Source organism: Carcharodon carcharias, chromosome 1, assembly GCF_017639515.1.
Source record: "Carcharodon carcharias isolate sCarCar2 chromosome 1, sCarCar2.pri, whole genome shotgun sequence".
In the NCBI taxonomy this organism is placed as follows: domain Eukaryota; kingdom Metazoa; phylum Chordata; class Chondrichthyes; order Lamniformes; family Lamnidae; genus Carcharodon; species Carcharodon carcharias.
In genome coordinates this window covers 223760823-223783326 of record NC_054467.1, presented here as the reverse complement: position 1 = coordinate 223783326, position 22504 = coordinate 223760823, and the positions used below count along the sequence as shown (strand labels likewise).

Sequence of the window (22504 nt, the reverse complement as noted above, 5' to 3'; positions counted from 1 at the left end):
CAGTCAATCAACGACTTGATTTTAAGATTGTCATCTTTGTTTTCAAAATCCTCCCATGGCCTGCCTCCTCCCTATCTCTGTAATCTCCTCCAGTCTCACAGTCCTCTGAGACATCGCATCTGTGAACGTTTGACCCGAGTCTGGCTCATGGCAGTGCGAATACCCTTTGTGAGAATGCCCCTGACATGGAGATGTAGTGGAGGCCCTAATAGGAGGATGATGATGACATGCAGTGAAGACACTCCATAGTTGTTCACACAGCCTCTGAGAATGTCTGGCTGAGGGCAGATTGCTTGTGCTCTGTGATCAGGCTCATATCATAAAGACACAGCCCTGAAACTTTAGAAACATCTGATCCTTTGTCCGCATTCAGCACCTGAGCCCTTCAGGAGCTGGTGGTGCACAGCATCAGTGGTCACAGATGCTGAAGAGATGGGAGCCAGCCCCTCCTTAAAGGTGCTGAGAGCACACCGAGAGAATGAGAGAACTCTGTGGTGCCTGCCCATGACATTCTGGCAGCAATGACAGGCACCGCCAAGGTAATGTTCCCAGGGAGCGTGAGACAGGACTATCACTTTGGTCTGAAAGCTGCACAGAGCACAAGGAAGAGACCCTGGACTGAGACACCTGCCTTTATCTTGTGCAGAAAGGTTTCACATCTGAGTGACAAGAACACTGCTCATCAGAACAAGGAGCCATAGGCAGGAGACATTCTTAGGAGTTTATTGACAATACTGAACAATATGTACAAGTGAGTAACAGCCGTGCCCAGGCTGTGCAACTAATTCTTCTTAACTTTCCTAATCCTGCCGCCACGTCTTGGTACTTCCCAGACATCCACAGTGGAGGTGGAGGCAGCCTGCTGACTGCAACACCCTGTCTGTGATGACTTTGGCGGATGTTCTCTGAAGGGCTGAGACTTGGAGTGCCCCGGCCTGCTGTGTGGCAATGGCACTCTCCTCATCTTGTGGAGCTGTAGCTGCTGAGGTCACAGGAAGAGGGGAATCAGTTGGGCTGGACACTCTTGTGTAAATTGGCTGGATGGGCCTGGAGTGTGGACCTGCTGATCCACCTCACTATGGGTGTGCGGGGGCCCCAGGCTGACTCCTTGAGGAGCAGGGGTAACTAGAGTGAGATCGAGCTGCCCAGCATCCCTCTCACGTACACACTGTTGGAGGCCAACTTTGGCATCAGTGATGGAGTTCAGCTCGCGCAGCAGTGCAGGAGCGAAGTCCTAGACCACGGTCTCCATGGCAGCCACCATCCTCCCAGTGTTGACCTCGGTGTGTTGACATGCCAGCGCTATCACCTCGGCCTGAAGGCGGACAGACTCCACCAACGTGCCTTGCAATCTGAGGAGTTTAGCGTACATCCCTTCTTGACGTTCTTAGCTTGCCTTTGCAGCTCCAGCAACTGTGACTTGGCCAAGTCTAGAGGCACGTCACCTGACTCGGGCTCAGCAACGTTCTGGGCTTCAGCAGTCCTCCGAGTGCCAGAAACCTGGGAAGTCCCTGCCTCCCCCTGCTGTGGATCGAATGGTGTGATGTGCTCACCAGATTGTGATCCCGAGACTACTCTGAAGCTAGGTCCCACCAAGGTGTGTCTCTGTGCTGGTGGAGGGTGTGGGTGGGCGCTGTGATGGGAATTCAGGGAAGGTGCTTCTAGATCCCTCTGCAGAGGTTTCTTTGTGGCTTGATTGGAGGCCCTGGGTCATGAACTCCGTCGGCTGTTTGGCGGATGTGCCTGCGAAAGCAAGGGGAGATAATTGGTGCATGGCTGTGGTCTGTGAAACAGGACACATCACTTATAAGATAAAAACAAAAAAACTGCGGATGCTGGAAATCCAAAACAAAAACAGAATTACCTGGAAAAACTCAGCAGGTGTGGCAGCATCGGCGGAGAAGAAAAGAGTTGACGTTTCGAGTCCTCATGACCCTTCGACAGAACTTGAGTTTGAGTCTCGAACTCAAGTTCTGTCGAAGGGTCATGAGGACTCGAAACGTCAACTCTTTTCTTCTCCGCCGATGCTACCAGACCTGCTGAGTTTTTCCAGGTAATTCTGTTTTTGTTTCACATCACTTACAACATGGTTGTCTGATGGATGTTGCATTGCTGGGCCCTCACTTGGTAGAGCAGCACCGACCTCACCGTCAACACAGGGCTGGTCCAGATCCTCACCAGCCAGCTGGATAGCTCTGTTTTCAAAATCCATGAGGACATTAATTTCGGGCATTCCGCCACCAGTCTGCGACCTCTCTCCCTTGTTGTGTGTCAGCTTGTCCTGCAGGAATAGAGATGGAGGAAGTGTAAGCAGGATGCCTGCCAGGCCAGATGATAAGTATGCCTGGCTTGTGTGGGTGGTGAGTGGTCCCATGGATGGGATGAGGACAATGACGGTGAGTGTGAGAGAGCGAATGGTGATGTCCCTTGAACCGACAGTGAGTGAGGACCCTGTCTGATGGGTTTGTGAGTTGCGTGAGTTGAGAGTGATGAGAAGAGTGACATCCTGACCAGATGGAGGAGATCATTCATCCTCTTGAGGTATTAGGTGGCTGTCTTCTTTTGAAGGCCGTTGGTGCTGCCCACCATTGCCAGCACCTCCCGAGCTGGGTTAGTCTGTTGCTGCTCATGCTGTGGCCAGAACAGGGGTAAAGGACATCCCGGCAGGCCTCCACTGCATCCAAAAGATGCTGAATGTGGGGGCTGCAGTTTCAGGGCCATGTCTTCTATGCAGCAGTGGTGAGCTAGAAGCACTGAGATGTGTGCTTGTGGCTGGACTTTAAATATGATGCCCAGTGTGATGCAGTGGCGGGTTGATGGTGGGTGGGCGAACGAGAGCTCGCCTGCCATGGAAAGGGTGTGTTTCCTGGGAATGCATAAATAAGGTGGTGGGTTTGGGACGATATGGCGTGAAAACCCGCCATCGCTGCCGGTAGGTAAAACATCATTCTACCCACCCGGTACCGCACTTAGTGCTAACCTGGGATGATTCCGCCCGTTATCTCTGTGCTGTTTCTTTAAAAAAAAAGAATATGTGCTATAATGTAAAATAGATTGAAAAGTAATTCTTTTTTTCAAATCCCTTCTGGGAAAAATTGCCATAAGATCCTGAAGCCTTACCGATGGACTAAATAAAACACCGATATTTCAGCAATACAAACTCACGGTATTGCAGATTTGTTATGATTTATGGATGCTTTATCCATTTTTTGTTCTTTAATTTATTAATAATGGGGTGACTGGAAGCTATTGATGTCGGAAGATCAAAAATAGAGACATACTAATAGGAACACCCCAGCGATGGTTCACAAGTGTCATATCTCTGAGCTTAACCAAAAAAATCAAGGGATTTTGTTTTCCAAAAATCTGTTGATCTCGTTTTGTACTTATTCTATCACCGAGCATCTACAGCCTACAGTCCTCAGGGGGTGAGTGGGTCTGGGGGTGATGGGACGGTGGCGGCAGCGTAGGAGGGTGGAGAGTTCCAAAGATTAACAACCCTCCGAGTGAAGAAATTATTCCTCAAACAGAAATAGAGGGTAGCCTAGAGGCTAGTAAGAGTAAGGTAATTAATATCAGCAGAGAAGAAGTACTAGATTAGCTCAAGGGTCTAAAATTTGACAAATCCCCAGGAACCGATGACCTACACCTGGGATTCTAAAAGAGATATCTGCAGAAGCAGTGGCTATGCTGTTTATAATTTTCCATCTGTTGCACTGCTTCAAAGGCTGAACAGGTAGCTGACCTGTCCATCAATGAAAAGATCAAAGTGCAGGGTGCAATTGACACAGTAAAGTCTGTATCTCAACACTGTTCAATTCAGAAGAGCACTTTATCCATGGATAATGTACTCAAATACATCTGAAGACATTTCCACTTTCAAAATGCTGGTCAGTTTAATGGTCACGTACCTTTCTGAACAAAGCCCTATTAAAAATCACTGTATTAAGAACATCTTTAGCTTACCATACGGCTTTACATCACGAGATGTGAATTAAGCCTGTCAAAAGGTTTCTCACTCTAGACTAAGATTCCCCTATGGTTCACAACACTTCTGAGATTCCATGAACCATGTTGTGTACCAGAATGGGCCCAATTCCATGAAAATAGCAGCGGCTCTAAAATGCCAATCCCCACAATGGAGGCAGCAAGGTCAGCAGTGCAGTTTCACTACCTATCCTGCGCAGCTAAAAATAGCCGATGATGGCATGGGGGTGGGAAATCCTGACATTGTGCCCCGCCTGTCATTTTTAAAGCCCGTCTGCCTCTGTTCTGATATGGACAGAAGCATGAAAATCCAGCCCCAAGTGTCTGAATTCATCAATACAGTGCAGGTCAGTCATGTTGACAGATGACAAACTGGGGCTGGGGAGGCGGGGCACAGGAAGAGAAGGGTCACGGAACCTGTTGAAGCAACAAAGGAACCGCAACAAGACCTAGGTAACATTTGTAAGTGGGCAGAACAGTGACAGATAAAATTCAACACGAATAACTGAGCTGAAAAGAATGGTGTCAGACTAATTGGGCAAAAGGCTGTAAACGATCCAGAAGGGAAATAGATGCAACACTGAAGCATTTTCAGTCGTTGCACTGGCCACTCAAATCCCATTTTTTGGCCTGTGTGCTATGTGACAATATAAATGGTTCCTTATGTTTAGATACTGGTCTGAATTTTACCTTTGACAGGCGCGTGTGAGCGGTGATCCCGGGAGCGGTCGGGAAATGGACTGCCGACTGCAATCAACCCCCGACTGCAATTTCATGCTGGCTGGCCAATTAATGACCAGCTAGCGTGAAACACGCACTGAAAAGCTCAGAGATAAAAACAAAAAAACTGCGGATGCTGGAAATCCAAAACAAAAACAGAATTACCTGGAAAAACTCAGCAGGTCTGGCAGCATCGGCGGAGAAGAAAAGAGTTGACGTTTCGAGTGAAGGGTCATGAGGACTCGAAACGTCAACTCTTTTCTTCTCCGCCGATGCTGCCAGACCTGCTGAGTTTTTCCAGGTAATTCTGTTTTTGTTCTGAAAAGCTCAGGGCTGCTGGAGTGGGGGCGGGAAGAGGGCAGGTGATGACATCATTGCTCTGCAAGAAAACTCCCTGAAGGCAGAAAGCTGCCTCGGGAAGCTGCAGACCTGATAAGGCTAAAATTAAGGTTTAAAAAGCTGCAAAAAAAAAGGTCCATGCATCACAAACAAGCCCCTGAAAATATACCTGATAAAAAATGTTGTCCACAGATAGTTATTTTTATTTTGTTTCATAATGGAAGTTTCATTCCGCCCTTGGATGAGGTTTGATGAAAAATACAAAGTTCGCCTGGCCGATTCGCCCCTCCGCCAACTGTAAGGTTGGATGGGCCATGAAAAATCAGAGACAATTGCACCATTATTGGGCTTAATTGACATCTTAATTGTCGGCGGGCGCGCTTCCGACATTTGTGCGCGCTTGCTGAGCGAAATATTGCATGAGTGTGCGATGACATCGGGACGCTCGCCTGGCACCTTCTCATGCGGTTTTACACCTGATTGGGTCTAACGTGTGCCTGCCCCGCCCGTGGGACATAAAGTTCTGCCCAATGTTTTTCTCATCTCCAAAACTGGCAGGGAATGGTTGCTTCTCCTTCGGTCCTGTTTTTCTCACTTTCAAAATTGCCCTCATCAGCTCATCCTTCAAAAGAAAAGAACCACCAATAATCCTTTAGCTTTCCAAAGCACAACTCCTTTCAAATGTTCCTTTCCTATCCAGAGTTCATGAGCACATTGTTGCTTTTTTAATCCACCCCAATTCCTACTTCTACCCTTCTACCATTTAAACACTCATCCATTTCTCTAATGCCTCCAAATTCAACCATACAGTGTGCTGCTGGATGGTGTCCCATTCATTACACAACGTGAAAATCAGCTTATTCAAAACTCTCTTGTATGTGTGCTATCCTATGCCCAGTCCTGCTTCCCCATCATTCCTCTCCCATGCTGATCTACATTGTTTCCTGGTTCCCTAATGCCTCAAATTTAAAATTCTCGTCAATATGTTTAATCTGTTCATGGCCCTGCCCTTGCCTATAATGTCCTCCAGCCCCCTAAGCTCGCTGCTTCTGTGACCCGGTCTCTTGTATCCGCACAATTGGTGGCTGTGTCTCTAGGCCCCATCCTCAACAATTCTTTCTCTAAAACAATTCACTTTTCCACCTCCCGTTCTCCTTTAATTCTCTACATAAAAGACACCTCCTCAGCCAATACTTTGGTCACCCCCTGATAATATCTCCTTTGTTGTCTCTCCATATTCATCTGATTGTGCTGCTGGAAGTGCCTTAGAATGTTTTTCCACATTGTTATAAATTTAGATTATACAACACAAAATGAGGGTATTCAGACTATTGTGCCTGTCCCAGCTTTTTGAAAGAAACATCTAATTAGGCCCATACCTCTGACCATTTTCAATAGCCCTGCAGTTTGAACTGTTTCAAGTGTATATAAAATTCCCCTTTGAAAGTTACTATTAAATCTGCTTCCATTATTCCTTCTGGCCTTGCATTCTAAATCACAAATTCCAGACCAAATTACTTGCTGCACAAAAAAACCAACCTTTTAGTTCCTTTCCCATGTCTTAAATTTGTTCAGTGGTTACTGACCATCCTGCTGGTGGAAAGTTTCTCCATATTTACTTTATCAAATACTATGCTGCTTCCAGACACAGTCATGGAGTTGGCTATAGGCTGAACTTGCTTTCTGGGTGCAGAGCTGGCTTGAGGGGCCGAATGGTTTACTCCTGATCCTAATTTGTGTGTTTGTATGTGTTGATGTCTTCATCAATGATGACATTCCTGGGGAGCGCACTAACAAGGTATGAGAATTTTTCTTTGGCCTTGAGACCATGCCATCATTGGTTATGTTTGGTGCTTCATAGCATGTGCTTGGTGCTGGCTGAAACATAACCTCTGTCTTGGAGACACTGATTTGGAAACCAAAGATTTTGGCAGCACTTGCGAATTTGTTTGCTATAGACTGGATGCTGTTCTTGTTGTGGGCAGCTAGGGCACAGTCATCTGCATACAGAAGCTCTCTGATAACTGCCTTTGTTACTTTGGTGGAGGCACATAGTCTGGAGAGATTGAAGAGCTCCCCTGAATGAAAGCTAAAGTTGATGCCTTCAGACATGTCCTTGGTGCCTTCCTTAGTCGTTGCAACAAAGAAGAGATTGAAGAGCTGGGGAGCCATGACCCATCCTTGCTTTACATTTTTGGTTACCACAAAAGCATCGGACATCTCACTGTAGGCACAGACACAAACATGTTCGACTATGTCATGATGCAATAGGCAAAGGATTTTGACAAACTTGTCCGGACATCCTAGCTTGAAGAGCAAGTGCCATAAACCGGGTCGACTCACTGTCAAAACTCCTTCCCATTTTGAATGCCTCTATCAAATCTCCTCTTAACCTTCTCTGTTCTAAGAAAAGCAATCTTCAGTAGTCTTCTCCACATTACTGAAGAGCTTCATCCCTGGTGTCATTTTGATAAAACAGCTCTACAGCCGATCTAAGGCCGTGATATCCTTCCTAAAGAACACTGCACTCTTGCTGAGGCCTCACCATTGTTTAATGAAGAGAAAAAACTTTCATTTATATAGCACCTCAAGATGTCTGAAGGCTTTCTACAGTCAATTAAGTAGTTTTGAAGTGTGTTCAGTGCTGTAACGTAGGAAACACAGTAATGGCTTAGCAGAACTTCTTTGATTTTGTACTTTGTGCTTCCATTTATAAAACCAAGTATTCTGCATGCTTTCTTGATCTAATTTTCTCAGCTTTTCCTGCCATCTGGTTATTGCTGTTGCAATGCCACATCAGAGTTTAACTGAGCCAACCTTGCCAAAGGTGTAGGTCTTTGACGATGCCACACCAAATCCAACTTTGGTCACTAAAGTACTGGAAGCAGTTCAGGAAAAGGCCTTATTTCAATCAAAACAGGCCAGCAGCAGGCCTTCCCTTGGGATCAAGGACCCTGGGGGCAGAAGTCCCGTCCACCAAGAGCCGCTGGCCAATTAGAGGCTGGCAGCTCTATTGAACAGCAGCGCAACAGGGGCAGTGGTGGTTGCTGCTAGTGCGACATCCACCCAATGCCTAGGATCGTTGCTGGACTCCAAGCCAGCGGTGAGTGATAGTGGAAGGGGAGTCACAGGGTGCGGGGGCGGGGAGGCGGGGGTGGTGATGAGATGGAGAGGGAGTTCGGCAGCATGAGCACGGGGCATTGGTCCTCAGTGGAACCTTCACCTTCCCAATGCCAGGTCCGTCAATCAGGCACTGAGTGCCTTTGAAGAAGAGCCTGCCCCCTCCGGAAGGTGCAAGCAACCCCAACAAGATTTGCTTGTCAAACTTCAAGTATGGCGGCCCTCCTCACCCATCCGCCCCTTAGATTAATACCAGTGGTGGTAGGATGAGGCACTTATGGGCTTTAATTGTCATTCATTTAATCAGCTAGGAGGACATTAATTGCCTACTTAAGCACCTCAATTGCTGGCGGGGAGCCACCCTACTGACTAATGAAACGCCGTTCCCAGCATTCAAACTCAGCACAGAGAGCACAAGATTCTGCCTGTTGCTTTATTTGAGGGAACCTTGGAATGGCTCTGTGTAAAAGAAAAAGAAAATCATTTAAGTAGTGCCTTTCATGACCACAGGACCCAAAGCGCTTTATAGCCAATTAATTACTTTTGAAATGTAGTCACTCGTGTAATGTATAAAATGCATTGAGTGTTGGTAGGTATACCTATACTAGGTACTTTGTTGAATGATCATGTGTTTTGTCCACAGTGGAATGAAGACTTCACAGACACACTAAATGTAAACTGGTCCTCCCCAAAGGAAAAGAACTCCCGCAAACAAATCAATCAGGTAAACTTTGAGTGCAGTGCACAATACCTTGTGTCAGTACACAGCAAGGACGTGTAGGGTATAGAATGAGCACTGAGGAATCAGTACCAGCCAGATTTCACTGAAAAGCAAAATGAAGAAAAGTGACATTTCCAAAGTTTATAGATAATAAGAAATGTAGGAGAAAATCTAATTTGCAGTAACTTTGCAAATTATCTTTGTAAATATTCTCCTTCAGGAGCCTTCCAGCCCAATTCAAACTGGTGTTTAAGAATGCATTGCCAAGCCAAGACTGGGTTTGAAAAGAAATGTGGCCACTTAGATAATGGTTTGGTATGAATTGGAGAACCCTAAATGTGTACTTTCAGGTTGGAGTACACAGTGTGGCTGTTCTGATGGCTCAGTAGATCAGTGTACAACATGGGCTGGTACTGAACCCTATAGACTATAAGAGCCCCAGATTCAGTCCTGAATTCTGTGTTGAGTTAACTGATCTCAGCTGGGGCATTAAGAGTGCTACAACTGTCTCTGTGCTGGGAAAGTGGTGAGAGGTTAATGATGGGGGTATCCAGTGATCTTTGCTGTAAAACGTGTGGCATGTGGACAGGATCAAGTTGTAAAGACCCACATAAAAAACTATGAGTGGGCATTTACTGCTCATGTTTGTGTTGTAGAATGGCCACTTAACCAATTAAGTCACCCATGGACCCATACCTCAGCATGAGTCACTAACATTCAGGAGGAGAAGAAGAGAAATAAACAGAAGCTCATAATCTTCTCTCTGTCCACACTACAGAAAAGTGTTCAAGCATTGTAAGAACAGTTTAGCAGCATAACAGCATCAGATATGCTTAGAACTCAGTGCGATGCCAAGCAGCCATGGAATTTAATTTCATCTATACCAGACATCAGTAACTTGAGCTGGCTTCCCCATCATCTGTGAATAGTGTTGAGAGATGAGACAAAGCAAAAAATGTTTTGAATTCTTCTGCTAACCTCACGGATACAGCACATGCTTCCTAATCAGATTGCACTGAAGCAGATTTCCAAGAATGACGACATTCTGAACCCAGCTACAGAAACTGAGAATGGGTTTAGCACCTGAAGAAAGCAGCTCATGGTGATGGGACTCTGTTGTTACTTGAGCATGTGTTCTTTGAGTGTTGATGTAGAAATTGCTGTGACACCCTGAAATCTAGAAAAAAAAACAAAGATTATGAAGCAGCTTTTTATTAATAAATTGATCCATCTTTTCAGGGAACTTTGCACTTGGGTTTTACAGGATCTTAAGGTTCTGAATCGAAAGTCACTGTGACCTACTTCTCTTTGATAGCTACAGATGCAGCATAAACTGGAATAAGGATCCATACAGAGTAGAACAGTCTCAGATTTAATCCCTAGTGTGTGTGGAAGAAGCAGATATGAACCAAGGGAGTACTACAGTGGCCTCCCTCTTAGGGATGAGAAAAATCAGGCCAGGTTTTGGGATGTACTCAGGATTTCAGAAAGGGCCCCTGCACAATTGCATGATGGTGTATTCCGCTGCTTACAATATACCACAATTTTTATTTTATGTATATTTTTGTCTTTTGAGCTCTAGCTCAAATATTAAAATATTATTCTGGGCTCTGAATCCTGGTGCAGATTCTGTTTACTTTCCTCTGGTAATATGAAGAATATGTTTAAGAAGCTACGAACATATGAAATAGGAACAGAAGTAGGCCATCAGGCCTATCCGGCTCCGCTGTTCAATAAGGTCGTGGTTGATCTGTATGTGTTTCCAATTCCTATCTACCCCCAATAACCTTTGATTCCCTTGCGTAACAAGAATCTGTTTACCTCTGCCCACTCCAGCTTGTCCTGTCACTTCTCTCTTCTTTCAGGTGCCACACTCCTCAGGTCCCTTCTGCCCTCAGCCGCATCTCTGTCTGCTGAAATAGAAAATATCCAGGGGTAATTTAAAGTGAGATATAAATTTGTCAGAGTTTGTAGCCACTTGACTGCCAGGTAATATTGACACCCTTATGTAAGGGAAATCATGTTTGACAAATTTTTTGAGAATGTAACAAGCAGGATGGATAAAGATGAACCAGCAGCTGCAGACTATTTGGATTTCCAAAAGGTATTCATTAAGGTCCCACATAAAAGGGCCCAACACAAGAGCTCCTGGTGTTGGAGGTGATATATCAGCATGTGTAGAAGATTGGCTAACTAATAGTTTGGAAGAATGAGTGGTGACCGTATTGAAATACATAAGATTCTGAAGGGACTTGTTAGGGTAGATGTTGAGAAGAGGTTTCCCCTCATGAGTGAATCCAGAATTAGGGGGCACAGCTTAAAATTAAGAAGTTTCCCATTTAAAATGGAGATGAGGAGGAATTTCTTCTCTCAGATGTCGTTAATCTTTGGAATCCTCTTTCTTAGAGAGCATTGGATGTTGGGTCATTTAATATATTCAAGGCTGAGTTAGACAAATATCTGATCTACAAGGGAATCTACAAGGGGAGGCAGAGGTGGGTGTTTGAAGGGGGAGTTGGGTGGGTGGCAGTAAAGTGGACCATAGGCCACAATCAGATCAGCCATGATGACCTTGAATGGTGGAGCAGGCTCGAGAGGCCAAATGGTCTACTCCTGTTCAATATTTCTTATGATCAATTACTGTTGAACAAAAGAAAGCCCAACTATCTCCCAGTGACCTTTATTATGACCCTTATTGCCATGTCCTCCAGCTATGAGCATCCAGGGGATATGGTTGACCAGAAACTTAAAAGAACCTGCCATTATTAGTATCATGGCTACAAGAGCAGGGCGGAGGCTAGATATTTATGTATCACCTCTTGACCCATTAAATCTTCTCTGCAATTTGCAAAGCTCAAATCTCACCAGCCGTCTGGATGGGTGCAGCCTCAATAATGTTCAAAATTCAATGCCATCCTGGATAGTGCAGTTCCATACTGCTCAACTGATTAATTGCTCTATGTGTAGAAAATATTGCAGCAGCTCATCAAGACCCCATAGACAGAAACTCCTTTTCACCTGAATTCAACCACGAAGAAAGGACAAGTGAAGCCATGTCCGAGGGATGCCTTACCTACCTGCAAGTTCTCTTCCAAGTCACAAAACTGTCCTGGTGAATACATATTGTTAGTCCCTCATTATCACTGAATCAAAATCCCAAATTTCCCTTCCTAATGAAGTATTCAATGAATGGCATGACACTAGGAAGTTCTGAGGAACAAAGGGACCTTGGCGTGTGTGTCCATAGATCTCTGAACGTGGAGGGGCATGTTAGTGGGGTGGTGAAAAAGGCATATGGGACACTTGCCTTTATCAATCAAGGCATAGATTACAAAAGTAGGGAGGTCATGTTGGAGTTGTATAGAACCTTGGTGAGGCCACAGCTGGAGTACTGTGTGCAGTTCTGGTCACCACGTTATAGGAAGGATGTGATTGCACTGGAGGGGATGCAGAGGAGATTCACCAGGATGTTGCCTGGGATGAACCATTTAAGTTATGAAGAGATAGACGGGTTGTTTTCGTTGGAGCAGAGAAGACTGAGGGGCAACCTGATTAAGGTGTACAAGATTATGAGGGGCATGGACAGGGTGGATAGGGAGCAGCTGTTCCCCTTAGTTGAAGGGTCAGTCACAAGGAGACATAAGTTCAAGGTGAGGGGCAGGAGGTTTAGGGGGGGATGTGAGGAAAAACTTTTTTACCCAGAGGGTGGTGATGGTCTGGAATGCACTGCCTGGGAGGGTGGTGGAGGCTGGTTGCCTCACACCCTTTAAAAAGTACCTGGATGAGCACTTGGCACGTCATAACATTCAAGGCTATGGGCCAAGTGCTGGTAAATGGAATTAGGCAGCTAGGTCAGGTGTTTGTCACGTGTTGGTGCAGACTCGATGGGCCGAAGGGCCTCTTCTGTACTGTGTGATTCTGTGAATATTGTGGGAGCACCATCAGCACAGGACTGCTGAAGTTAAAGAAGAAGACCCATCAGTATCCTCTCGGCAACATCAGCCTGACTAGAATCTCCCACGTACCAAGAACAAATTAGAAGAATCTTTCTGTAACTTTTAAAAGAGTTTAATTTTTAAATTTCAGTTTAACTTAATTTTTATAAACTAAATGAAACACAGGAATGTTTGCCATTTTTAAGTGACTTTTATAAATTATACATAATTTTATTTGGGAAAAAAATCTAGAGGTTACCATGGTTGTGAAGAAAATGCATGCTGGAATGGCAGGTTTTTAGCTTTAGTTCCAAAATTGATTGTAAGTAGGAGCTCTTTTTTTTTAAAAAAAATACCTGCAGTGGTTATGCTGGGTGTCAACATTCCGTCAAGATAAATAATGAAACATTCAGTTGCTGAAATCAATAACACAACAGACTCAGCAGTAGCAGTGTGTGAATGTGCTGCAGGCAACTCTCAGCATTGTCCTGAGAATACACATGAAGAAGCAAAAATAAAAACATTCTTTTGGTTTCAGCCTCTGTTGAAATCAAAGTTCAGGTGATGGCCCTCCTCTTATGCCCTGACAAGTCTGCGAAAAACTGGAACGAACAAGAGGACTTGTACTTCTGCAGTTCTGAACAAATGGGAACTGGCACTGAAATAGCAGTGAACAGTTTCAGAATGATATTTGGAAATGAATCAGAGATGTTGAAAGGCAATGCTTGAAGAAGAAAAATATAGTTCCAGTAGTTGAGAGGGTCAAGTACAAGGGGCCACATACAAGAATAAATACAAAAGATTCAGAGCAGATGGTAGGAGAAATTTCTTTGCAGAGGGCAGAATTTAATGCCATGGGGGCAGGCATGCACCTGGACCGATCAGGCATAAAATAGCGCACCTCCTCTGAGGAGGAAGAGAGGGGCAGAAGGGAGAGGAGGTCAGGTGTCCCAATGCAGCTTCCAGGGGAGTGACCTGTGGGAGGAGAGGCGCAGGCAAAAGAGGCTCAGGGCCAACAGGTAGTCCAAGGTGGAAGGGGCCGCAGAAGACGCCACTATCCTGCTGCAATGGTTTACAGGCGGTGATGCAGCTACCTCAATATGTCTGAGGTGCAATGCTGAAGGAGGATCTGTCTCTCTCGGGAGACCGTGACCTCCATTTGTTGGTTGATTGGGCCTGAGATCACCTTCAACTGTGTGGGTGGACTCTCCGTGCCAGTGTCTCTGAAGGTCACAGTGGCCCTCAACTTCTATGCCTCTGGCTCTTTCCAGGGGCCAATGGGGGATCTGTGTGAGTCTCCCAATCAGTTTTCCACAGTTGTGTCAAGCTAGTGACAGAAGCTCTTTCAGGCGGGTCATGACATTTATCCATTTCCGTATGGATAAGGCCAGCCAGGCAGAATGAGCCAGAGACTTTGCAGCAATTGCTGGCTTCCCCCATGTCCACTGCGCACATGTGGCAATCAAGGCATCAGCGGGTCAGCTGGGTGCCTTTGTCAGCAGGAAGGGCTTCCACTCCATGAATGTGCAGATAGTGTTTGATCACAGGATGCATATTCAGCAAGTCTGTGCAAGGTACCCTGGCAGCTCCCATGATGCTTATATCCTGAGACACTCCCAGGTGCCGGGGCTCTTCAGTACTTCAGCCTGACTAGATGGATGGCTGCTGGGTGATAGGGGCTATCCGTTGGAAAGTTGCCTTATGATGCCTCTCTGCCACCCAAGAACAGAGGCAGAGCAGCATTATAATGGGAGCCATGCCTCCACAAGCGTGGTGATAGAGAGAACCATAGGTCTTCTGAAGATGTGCTTCTGATGCCTGGACTGTTCAGGGGAAGCACTACAATACCCTCCAGAGCGGGTGTCACTGATCATGGCCGCTAGCTGCACTCTCCACAATCTGGCTCTGGCAAGGGGGACCCACTGGAGGAAGAGAATCTTGATGCAGCCCCACAGGCCACAGAGTCAAAGAGGAGCATGATGAGGAGAATGCTGAGGGCATTGAGGCAGACCTCTGCATCCTTCAGGGAGGCAGGGATAACAGGGACACCTTGATTCAACGCTCCTTCAGCTAGGCTGCCAAAGATCAGCTTTAACCGCTGCTGAATCCATCCCGGATGTCTGAAATGACCCTTTCATTTGAACCCAAAGTCCACTCGGTGCCTGTGCAATAAAGTTTAGAGCCACTAATATCCTGCATTACATACCATGCACCAAAAAAATACCAAGGCAAAGCATACTTAGGCCATTAGGACAAAAACAAAATTTATCTCATTTTGACATTCCAAAAAAATTAACATCACCTTCTCTGGTCTTAATTCCCAGACCAGGAAACATAAACAAGACATTAGTCAACAGAAGATCACCTGTGAATAGTCCCCCTTGTCCTCATGGTGCCTTAAACTTAAGTTTTGCGAGTGCTATGTCTTGATGCTCCCCCACCAATCCCCCCTCTCTGGCAGCAGCAGTGGAGGCAGCTTGCTGACCCTGCTGTCCTATTGGCTTTGATGACCTTGGCGGTCGTCCTCTGGCCAGTGGAGCCCGTGCTGGCCCTGCCTGGGAGAGAGCGGCCTGTGCCACGGCTGGCATCTCCCCAGTCGCTGCAGCCTCATCAGATGCCACGGTCACTGGCAGTGGGGTGGAGGAGCTGCTGCCATCATCCAGAGCTCCCTGAGAGGAGCCCGTAGAGATGACAAGCAGCTCGTGTGCCAATGTGAGGTCTCTCTGAACCTCCCTGCTCACCATTGATGCACGGGCACCTAGCTGGGATACTGGGTGCCTCATCTATCTCCCACACTGGCACTGACCACCTGAGGTCATTGTCTGTGTGAGGGCTTGCAGGTCTGAGCACAACCCCAGGAACTCCTGATTCTGTTCCTGGAGCTGCCTCTCCATGAGAGCCGCCACCCTCTCAATGGAGGGTCAACACAATGCTCGTGCTCCACTTGGACTCCTCCATAACAGAGACCATGGCACCTCATGGTTCTCTGCCAGATCCTCCTGCACATCCTGCTGGATATCCAGCATCTGCTGCCTAATGGACGACTCCAGAGGTTCATCATCTGCCTTCGACTCAGCATCGTCCTGGTCTCCAGCAGTCCTCTGACTGCTGGCGCCCTGGGCACTTTCTGCCTCCGCCTGCTCCTCAAGCGAGTGTGAAGTGCCCTTACCGCAGTGCCCCGACTTCTATCTGAGGATCTAAAGCCTACCGAGGTGCTAGTATTTGCACTGGTGCCTGGTTCAGAGAGCGGGTGTGACACAGGTGCATGTAAAGCCTTTGATGTCAAGAGTGGCTCTTCAGGGTCCTGTGATTGAGTGTGAATCTAAGGGAGAACAACAACATGTCATTAGTTTAAGTCATCACACTTGTCACTGTGCATGCTAGGGACCCCGGTGAGCCAATGGAGATCTGCATTATGGTGCCATTGTCTTTCAATGATCAATGGGGAATCCAATTTTGAGGCTACCATCAATGATGAGACTACACAAGAATGTCTGCACCATCCAAAACTCTCATCTCTGAGCACTGCACTCTTACCTTCGTCTGACACCCCAGCCTCTCCACGGCCAATTGACTGAAGTGAGTGGCCCCTCTCCAGCATCTAGGTATCCTTCTCAAATCTTGTAAGGATTTGGAGGTTTGGGGGGCCTCCGCCTGTCTGTGATCTTTTAATGTTGTTATGGGTCGTCTTCTCCTGAAAGGACAGAGGAGCATTGATTAGTCCACTCTATCTGCAGTGCCTTTGCAGCTGGCCAGCCCCACCTGAGGAACACCTTGCAGGGCACATGCCAGTTGTAGTCCTTGAGCCACAAGGCACTCAGTCCAAGTAGCCAGCTCCAGTGTCATTGACAGTTGGCACTCAGACTCTAACACCCCTGGGGTCTATGGGGGGAGGGCCAGACCTTAACACTTCAACACTGATCCATGCCAACGTGGTACTCACCCTTCCCGAGTGCAGCAAGTCATTAGACCTTTTGCGGCACTGCACCCATGTGCGCTGCACAGCATCGTGGCTGCTGATCTTGGCTGCCACCTCCTCCCAAGTTCTTTCTGTTCGGCGCAGTTGCCTCCTCCTTCCATCCCTGGGGACAGGGGTGTCCCTCCTGGCAGCCACCTCCTCTAGGAGGACCCCGAGGTACATACGCTTCTGGTTTTAACAGAGGCGGGACAAGGGGGAGGCAACCAATCTGCTTGCAAGATGTGGGTTGATCATTTAAATATTATAATAAGGCTGCTTGCCTTCATTTTAACAGTTGCTCTATTTTTAACATCCACACGGTTTCCTAGGCCACAGGAAACCCAGCAGCTGAAAGAAGACAAGAAGGGCAGAATCTATGATGTAGGAGTCTTCACAGCACTGCTCATAGGCAGGAAGAGCAGTGTGTTTCTCCCATGCACAACAAGCTACCCAATAAAACCCCCATCCCTACAATCTGTCCATTCCCCACCATTGAAATCCTCAGCCCTGCAATCAGAACCCCATCACTAGACCTGCCTGATCTCCTCGGCCGCCACTTTGTGAAGCAGGTTTCCTCACCTGACTAGTGCAGGGTGTTCGGGAAACCCATCCTTCCCAGTTTCTCAACCTTACAAACTTCCCACCCTTTCCCCGCCTCTCAGAACTCACCTCTGAACTAAAACCCAGGCCCATGTTAACATTCAAGATTAAACTGAATAGGTAAATGAAAGTGAAGGGGTTGCAGGAATTTCGGAACAGGGTGGGTAAACGTATTAGAACTGTTTTCTTGTGTGCAGTGTACACATTGGCTGGGCTGGTCAGGCTGAATTACCTGATTCCCTTGTTATAATTTCCTTTCTATGAGGGTGGAGAAAAGACATTCAAAGCTAGAGCTTCCCGGAAGACTAAGGATATAGAGATTAAAGTGATAAAGAGAATAAGGCTTCTGATAAATGTCAAACTCAACAGTCTTGAGATTAAGCCAGTCTATTTGCAACCTTGGTGTCACATTTGATGCTGAGTTGAATTTCCAACCTCCTATTCATGCCATCACTAGCACGCCTATTTCCATCTCTGTAACATCGCTCGACTTCGCCCCTGTCTCAGCTCATCTGCTGTTGAACTCCTCATCCATGCCTTCGTTACCTCCAAACTTGACTATTCCAATGCACTCCTGACTGGTCTTCCATATTTAACCTCCATAAAATTGAGGTCATCCAAAACTCTGTCCAAGTGTTAACTCACAGGAAGTCCCATTCTTTGCTCATCCCTGTGTTCGTTGACCCACATTGGCTCCCAGTCAAGCAAAGTCTTGATTTTAAAATTCTCATCCTTATTTTTAGACCCCTCCATAGCCAGGCCTTAACTCCCTCCCCATCTCTCTAATGTCTTCCAGCCCTACAATCCCCCAAGGTATTTGTGCTCCTCTAATTATGGCCTCTTGTGCATTCCCAATTATAATTGCTCTACCATTTGTGGCCATGTTTTCAGTTATCTTGGCCCCAGCTCTGGAATTCCCTCTCTGCACCTCTTTGCCTCTCTACCTTGATTTTCTCCTGTAAGAAACTTCTTGAAACTACCCCTGTGACCAACCATTTGGTCATCAGACTTAATATCTTTGTCTGTGGCTCGGTGTCATGTTTTGTTTCATAATGCTCCTGTGACATGCCTTGTGATGTTTCATTACATTAAAGGTGCTATATAAATATAGGTTGTTTTAGTTGTAGACAACTAGGCTGAATACAAAACATAAAGAGGAAAACAGGTAAAGTAAATAAAAGAGAAAATGTGAGAATAGATGAGCTGGTAACATAAAAGGGAGCAAAAAGGAGATCACCTGTCAACCAATCAGCCTAATGTTGATGGTGGGGAACCTTTTAGAGGCAATAATCCTGGAAAAAATTCATTGATGTTTGGAAAAATGTGTGTTAATAAATGACAGTCAGCATGACTTGGTTAAGATAAATCGTGTTTGACTAACTTGATTGTATTCTTTGATGAAGTAACAGAGCTTGATAAAGGTATTATGATTAATGTATGTGTATGAACTTTTAAAAGGTGTTGATAAAATGCCACATAATTGGCTTGTTAGCAAAATTGAGGCCGATTGAATTAAAGGGACGGTGATAGCATAGGTGCAAAATTGGCTAAGAGACAGTAAGCAGAAAGAAGTGGTGATAGCTCTTTATAAGACTGGAGGGAAGTCCAGTGGTGATCCCAGGTGTTAGGACTGCTGCTGTTTTTGGTTATATATTATTGACGTAGGCACGGGAGGCATAATTTGAAAGTTTGCAGCTGACATTAAATGTGAAAATATAGTAAACAAGAGGACAGTAACAAACTTCCAGGAGGAAATAGACTGCTGAAATGGGCTATTGCATGGCTGAGGCAACTTACTGCAGAGCATTGTGAAAGGAAGAATGAAGAGAGGCAACTAAATGGTATGGTTTTTAAGGGGAGATAGATCTGATAGTGGTACATAAGAAATCTTTGAAAGTGGCAGCAGAAATTGAGAAGGCTTTTTCAAAGGGAAAAGCATATAGGACCCTTGGCTTTATGAATAGATGCATAGGGAACAAAAGCAAGGAAGTTATGACGAACTTCTACAAAACATTGGTTAGGCTCCAGCTGGAGTATTGCGCCAATTTTGGTCATTAAACTGTAGAAATGATGTTAAGGCCTTAGAGAGGGTGCATTATTAGAATGGCTCCCTGGATGAGGGCTTTCAGTTACATGGAAAGAATAGAGAAGCTGCTGCTCACCTTAAAGCAAAGAAAATTAAAGAGAGGTTTAATAGAAGTGTTCAAGTTAATGAAGTTGTTTTGATAGTGTAAATAAGGGCAAACTGTTTCCTGTGGCACAAAAGTCAGCAACCAGAGGACACAGATCCAAAGTAATTGACGAAAGAACCAGATTGTAGACGAGAATCTTTTTAAAAAATATCGACCTGGAAAGCACTGCCTGAAAGGATGGTGAAAGCAGATTCAACAGTAACCTTCAAAATAGAATTTGATTGTGTTTGAAGGGGAAAAATTGCAGGGATATGGAAAAAGCCAGCTGAATGGGATTAATTAAATTGCTCTCTCAAACAGCCAGCACAGGCATGATGGGCTGAAGGGCCTCCTGCTGCGTTGTACCATTCAATGATTCTATGATTTCTGCTCTGTAAATATTGAACCAAACCACTTCAATTTTAGGAAATAATTTACATTGTCTGCAATGTGCAACATGAAGAGACCATTTGTTTTTCTGAAACCATAAAACTAAAGGCCTGAATTTTGTGCTCATCGAGCACAAGTGATCGGCGGGCCCGGGAACAGATGGGAAATGGACCCCCGACTGCCATTTCCCACTTGCTGGCCAATTAACAGTGTTTATTGCCCATCCCTAATTGCCCTTGTTCACGGGGCATTTAAGAGTCAACCACATTGCTGTGGGTCTGGAGTCACATGTAGGCCAGACCAGATAAGGACGGTAGATTTCCTTCCCTAAAGGACATTAATGAACTACATGGATTTTTATGACAATCAGCAATGGTCACCTTCATTTCTATTGAATTCAAATTTCACCATCTGCCATGGTGGGACTTGAACCCAGGTCCCCAGCGCATTACCCTCTGGACTATTAGTCTAGTGCCAATACCACTATGCCACTGCTTCCCCCCGAATTCCTGCGCATTATTGTAAATGCTGAAGAGGCCAGACAGTTTTAATGAAGGATCCATCTGGAATGCTGTCTGACAATGATAAAATCAGGCATTCATACTGTACATAAACTAGTGTACTTTTTACTCTTGGCTAGCTTTGATGAGCTTCATAATGCAACAACGAATTTGCTGCCTCAAGGGAAATTTCTGCCACTTCATTCCTTGCAGATCTTGCTCCTTGGTCCCAATGCAACTCCTCTCTGACTCTGCTGCATTGCTGTGGGAATAAAGTCTCTGCTGTGAGATGTATGTGGGAATTCTTGGCCCAGTAAAAGGAATTCCCACCTGATTGTGAGCCCCCACTGGAGATGGGAACGGAAATGGGCAGCTACTAAGAATAACAGTGCCCGCCTGTGTGCTGATTCCTGAGCTCCACCCCACCCTTGGGCAATTTTCCCTGAGTTGGGGTGGGGAGGCAGTAGGGCTCGTCGCCTGCACATGTTTTGTAGCTGGCCTGGCTTATAACGGGCCACTTAAGGCCTATTAAAGGAGGCCGACTGAGATTTTCCTGTTGGCCTCCAATGTCCCAGAGGAGCAGGGGCAGATTAAGCTGACTGGAGATGGCCTCCCTGTGGCAGACTGCTGGGGTCCAGTTCTCCAGGCAGTCTTAGAGTCCCTTCCTGCCTGCCTGCATGCAATAGCAGCTGTAGGCCACCCTATAGAGAGATTTCCTGCCATCCACCCTGGCTGGATAATGGCCTAGCTGCAAAGGCCATTTTTAATTTAAAATTGGGGGGGGAAAAAAATTAGAGAGGGGACACCTCCATTTTGAAGTGTTCTCTTTTTCTCTCACACTTATCTGCCATTACAGCCTGCTGCTAATTTCAAGCTGAAAGGGCCCCAGATTGCCCTCCAGCTTTGGGAGACTCGCCTTCAGCCATTATTCAGTTTGTCTGGGGGAAATCACATTCACAATGAGTGACTATTCCTCAGACAGTGTGGACTTCTGACCTCCTGCCCCCAAGTTGAGCCAAATAACAGGGTTTGGAAGCCTGCAGGGCATCACTGGCCAGGCCAGCATTTATTACTCATTCCTAATTGCCCTAGTTCAGAGGGCATTTAAGAGTCAACCACACTGTGGGTCTGGAGTCCTTCCCTAAAGGACATTATCACTTTTAATTCCAGAATTTTATTGGATTCAAATTCCACAATCTGTCATGGCAGGATTCAAACCTGGGTCCCCAGAGCATTACCCTGGGTTTCTGGATTACTTGTCCAGCGACAATACCACTATGCTATTGCCTCCCCTCACTAAGGGGAAACCTTGCATTAAGTGTGGTGGCAGGCAGAAAAAAGATGTTCTTCCCGCCAGCTGCAAGAGCAGATTTTTGCGCCGTATTGTCAGCTTCCCATCTCACTAATTATGCAGGCTCAGGAAACGCGCCGTATCATTGGTGGGCAGCCTCTGAATTGTCCGCCATGCCATTACCTCACTGTTTCTTCACTCCAGTTGCCATACCTAAACTGCAGTCGGGAACACCGTTCTCAATGCTTGCAGCTTAGGACTGCTTCAGTGAAAACATGGACACAAAAGCCAAGAAGAGTTCAGTGGCTCATCCCTGGAATGCCTGGAGGCCCACCGTGATCCACGATGTCCTGTACCCCTGCTCTGGCTGCAGGAGATCCAGAAATCTCACTATTCTGGTTCGGGAGGCGTTGCCAGAGGTGGTCAGTGCCAATGCTGCACAGAAGAGGTTGGCCATCCAGTGCAGAAAGAGGACGAATGATCTCAAACAAAAACAGAATTACCTGGAAAAACTCAGCAGGTCTGGCAGCATCGGCGGAGAAGAAAAGAGTTGACGTTTCGAGTCCTCATGGCCCTTCAACAGAACACCAATGATCTCATCTGTGCCACCAGGGCGAGGCAACCATCTCATCGCTCTAAACTCTCACTCTCGAGGCCATCGCACATTCACTGGCATCTCACTCACTGCCAGCTCAAGGGACATCACCACCCCCTCTCTCTCACACGCATACCCTCACATCTCCACCTGGCCATATCTCCTCTGGAGACAGCT

At 46.2% G+C, this 22504-nt stretch overlaps 1 protein-coding gene across 6 annotated transcripts in view; it reads left to right on the top strand.

Annotated features, from left to right (window-relative positions):
* Nucleotides 1-22504, top strand: part of ctif (CBP80/20-dependent translation initiation factor) — a 277408-nt gene that overhangs the window by 108836 nt on the left and 146068 nt on the right. For all 6 annotated transcript variants that reach the window (XM_041203643.1, XM_041207545.1, XM_041206811.1 and 3 more), the window contains exon 3: nucleotides 8810-8890. In XM_041203643.1, coding sequence (XP_041059577.1) covers nucleotides 8810-8890 — 81 coding nt within the window. The remainder of the gene's footprint in view (nucleotides 1-8809; nucleotides 8891-22504) is intronic.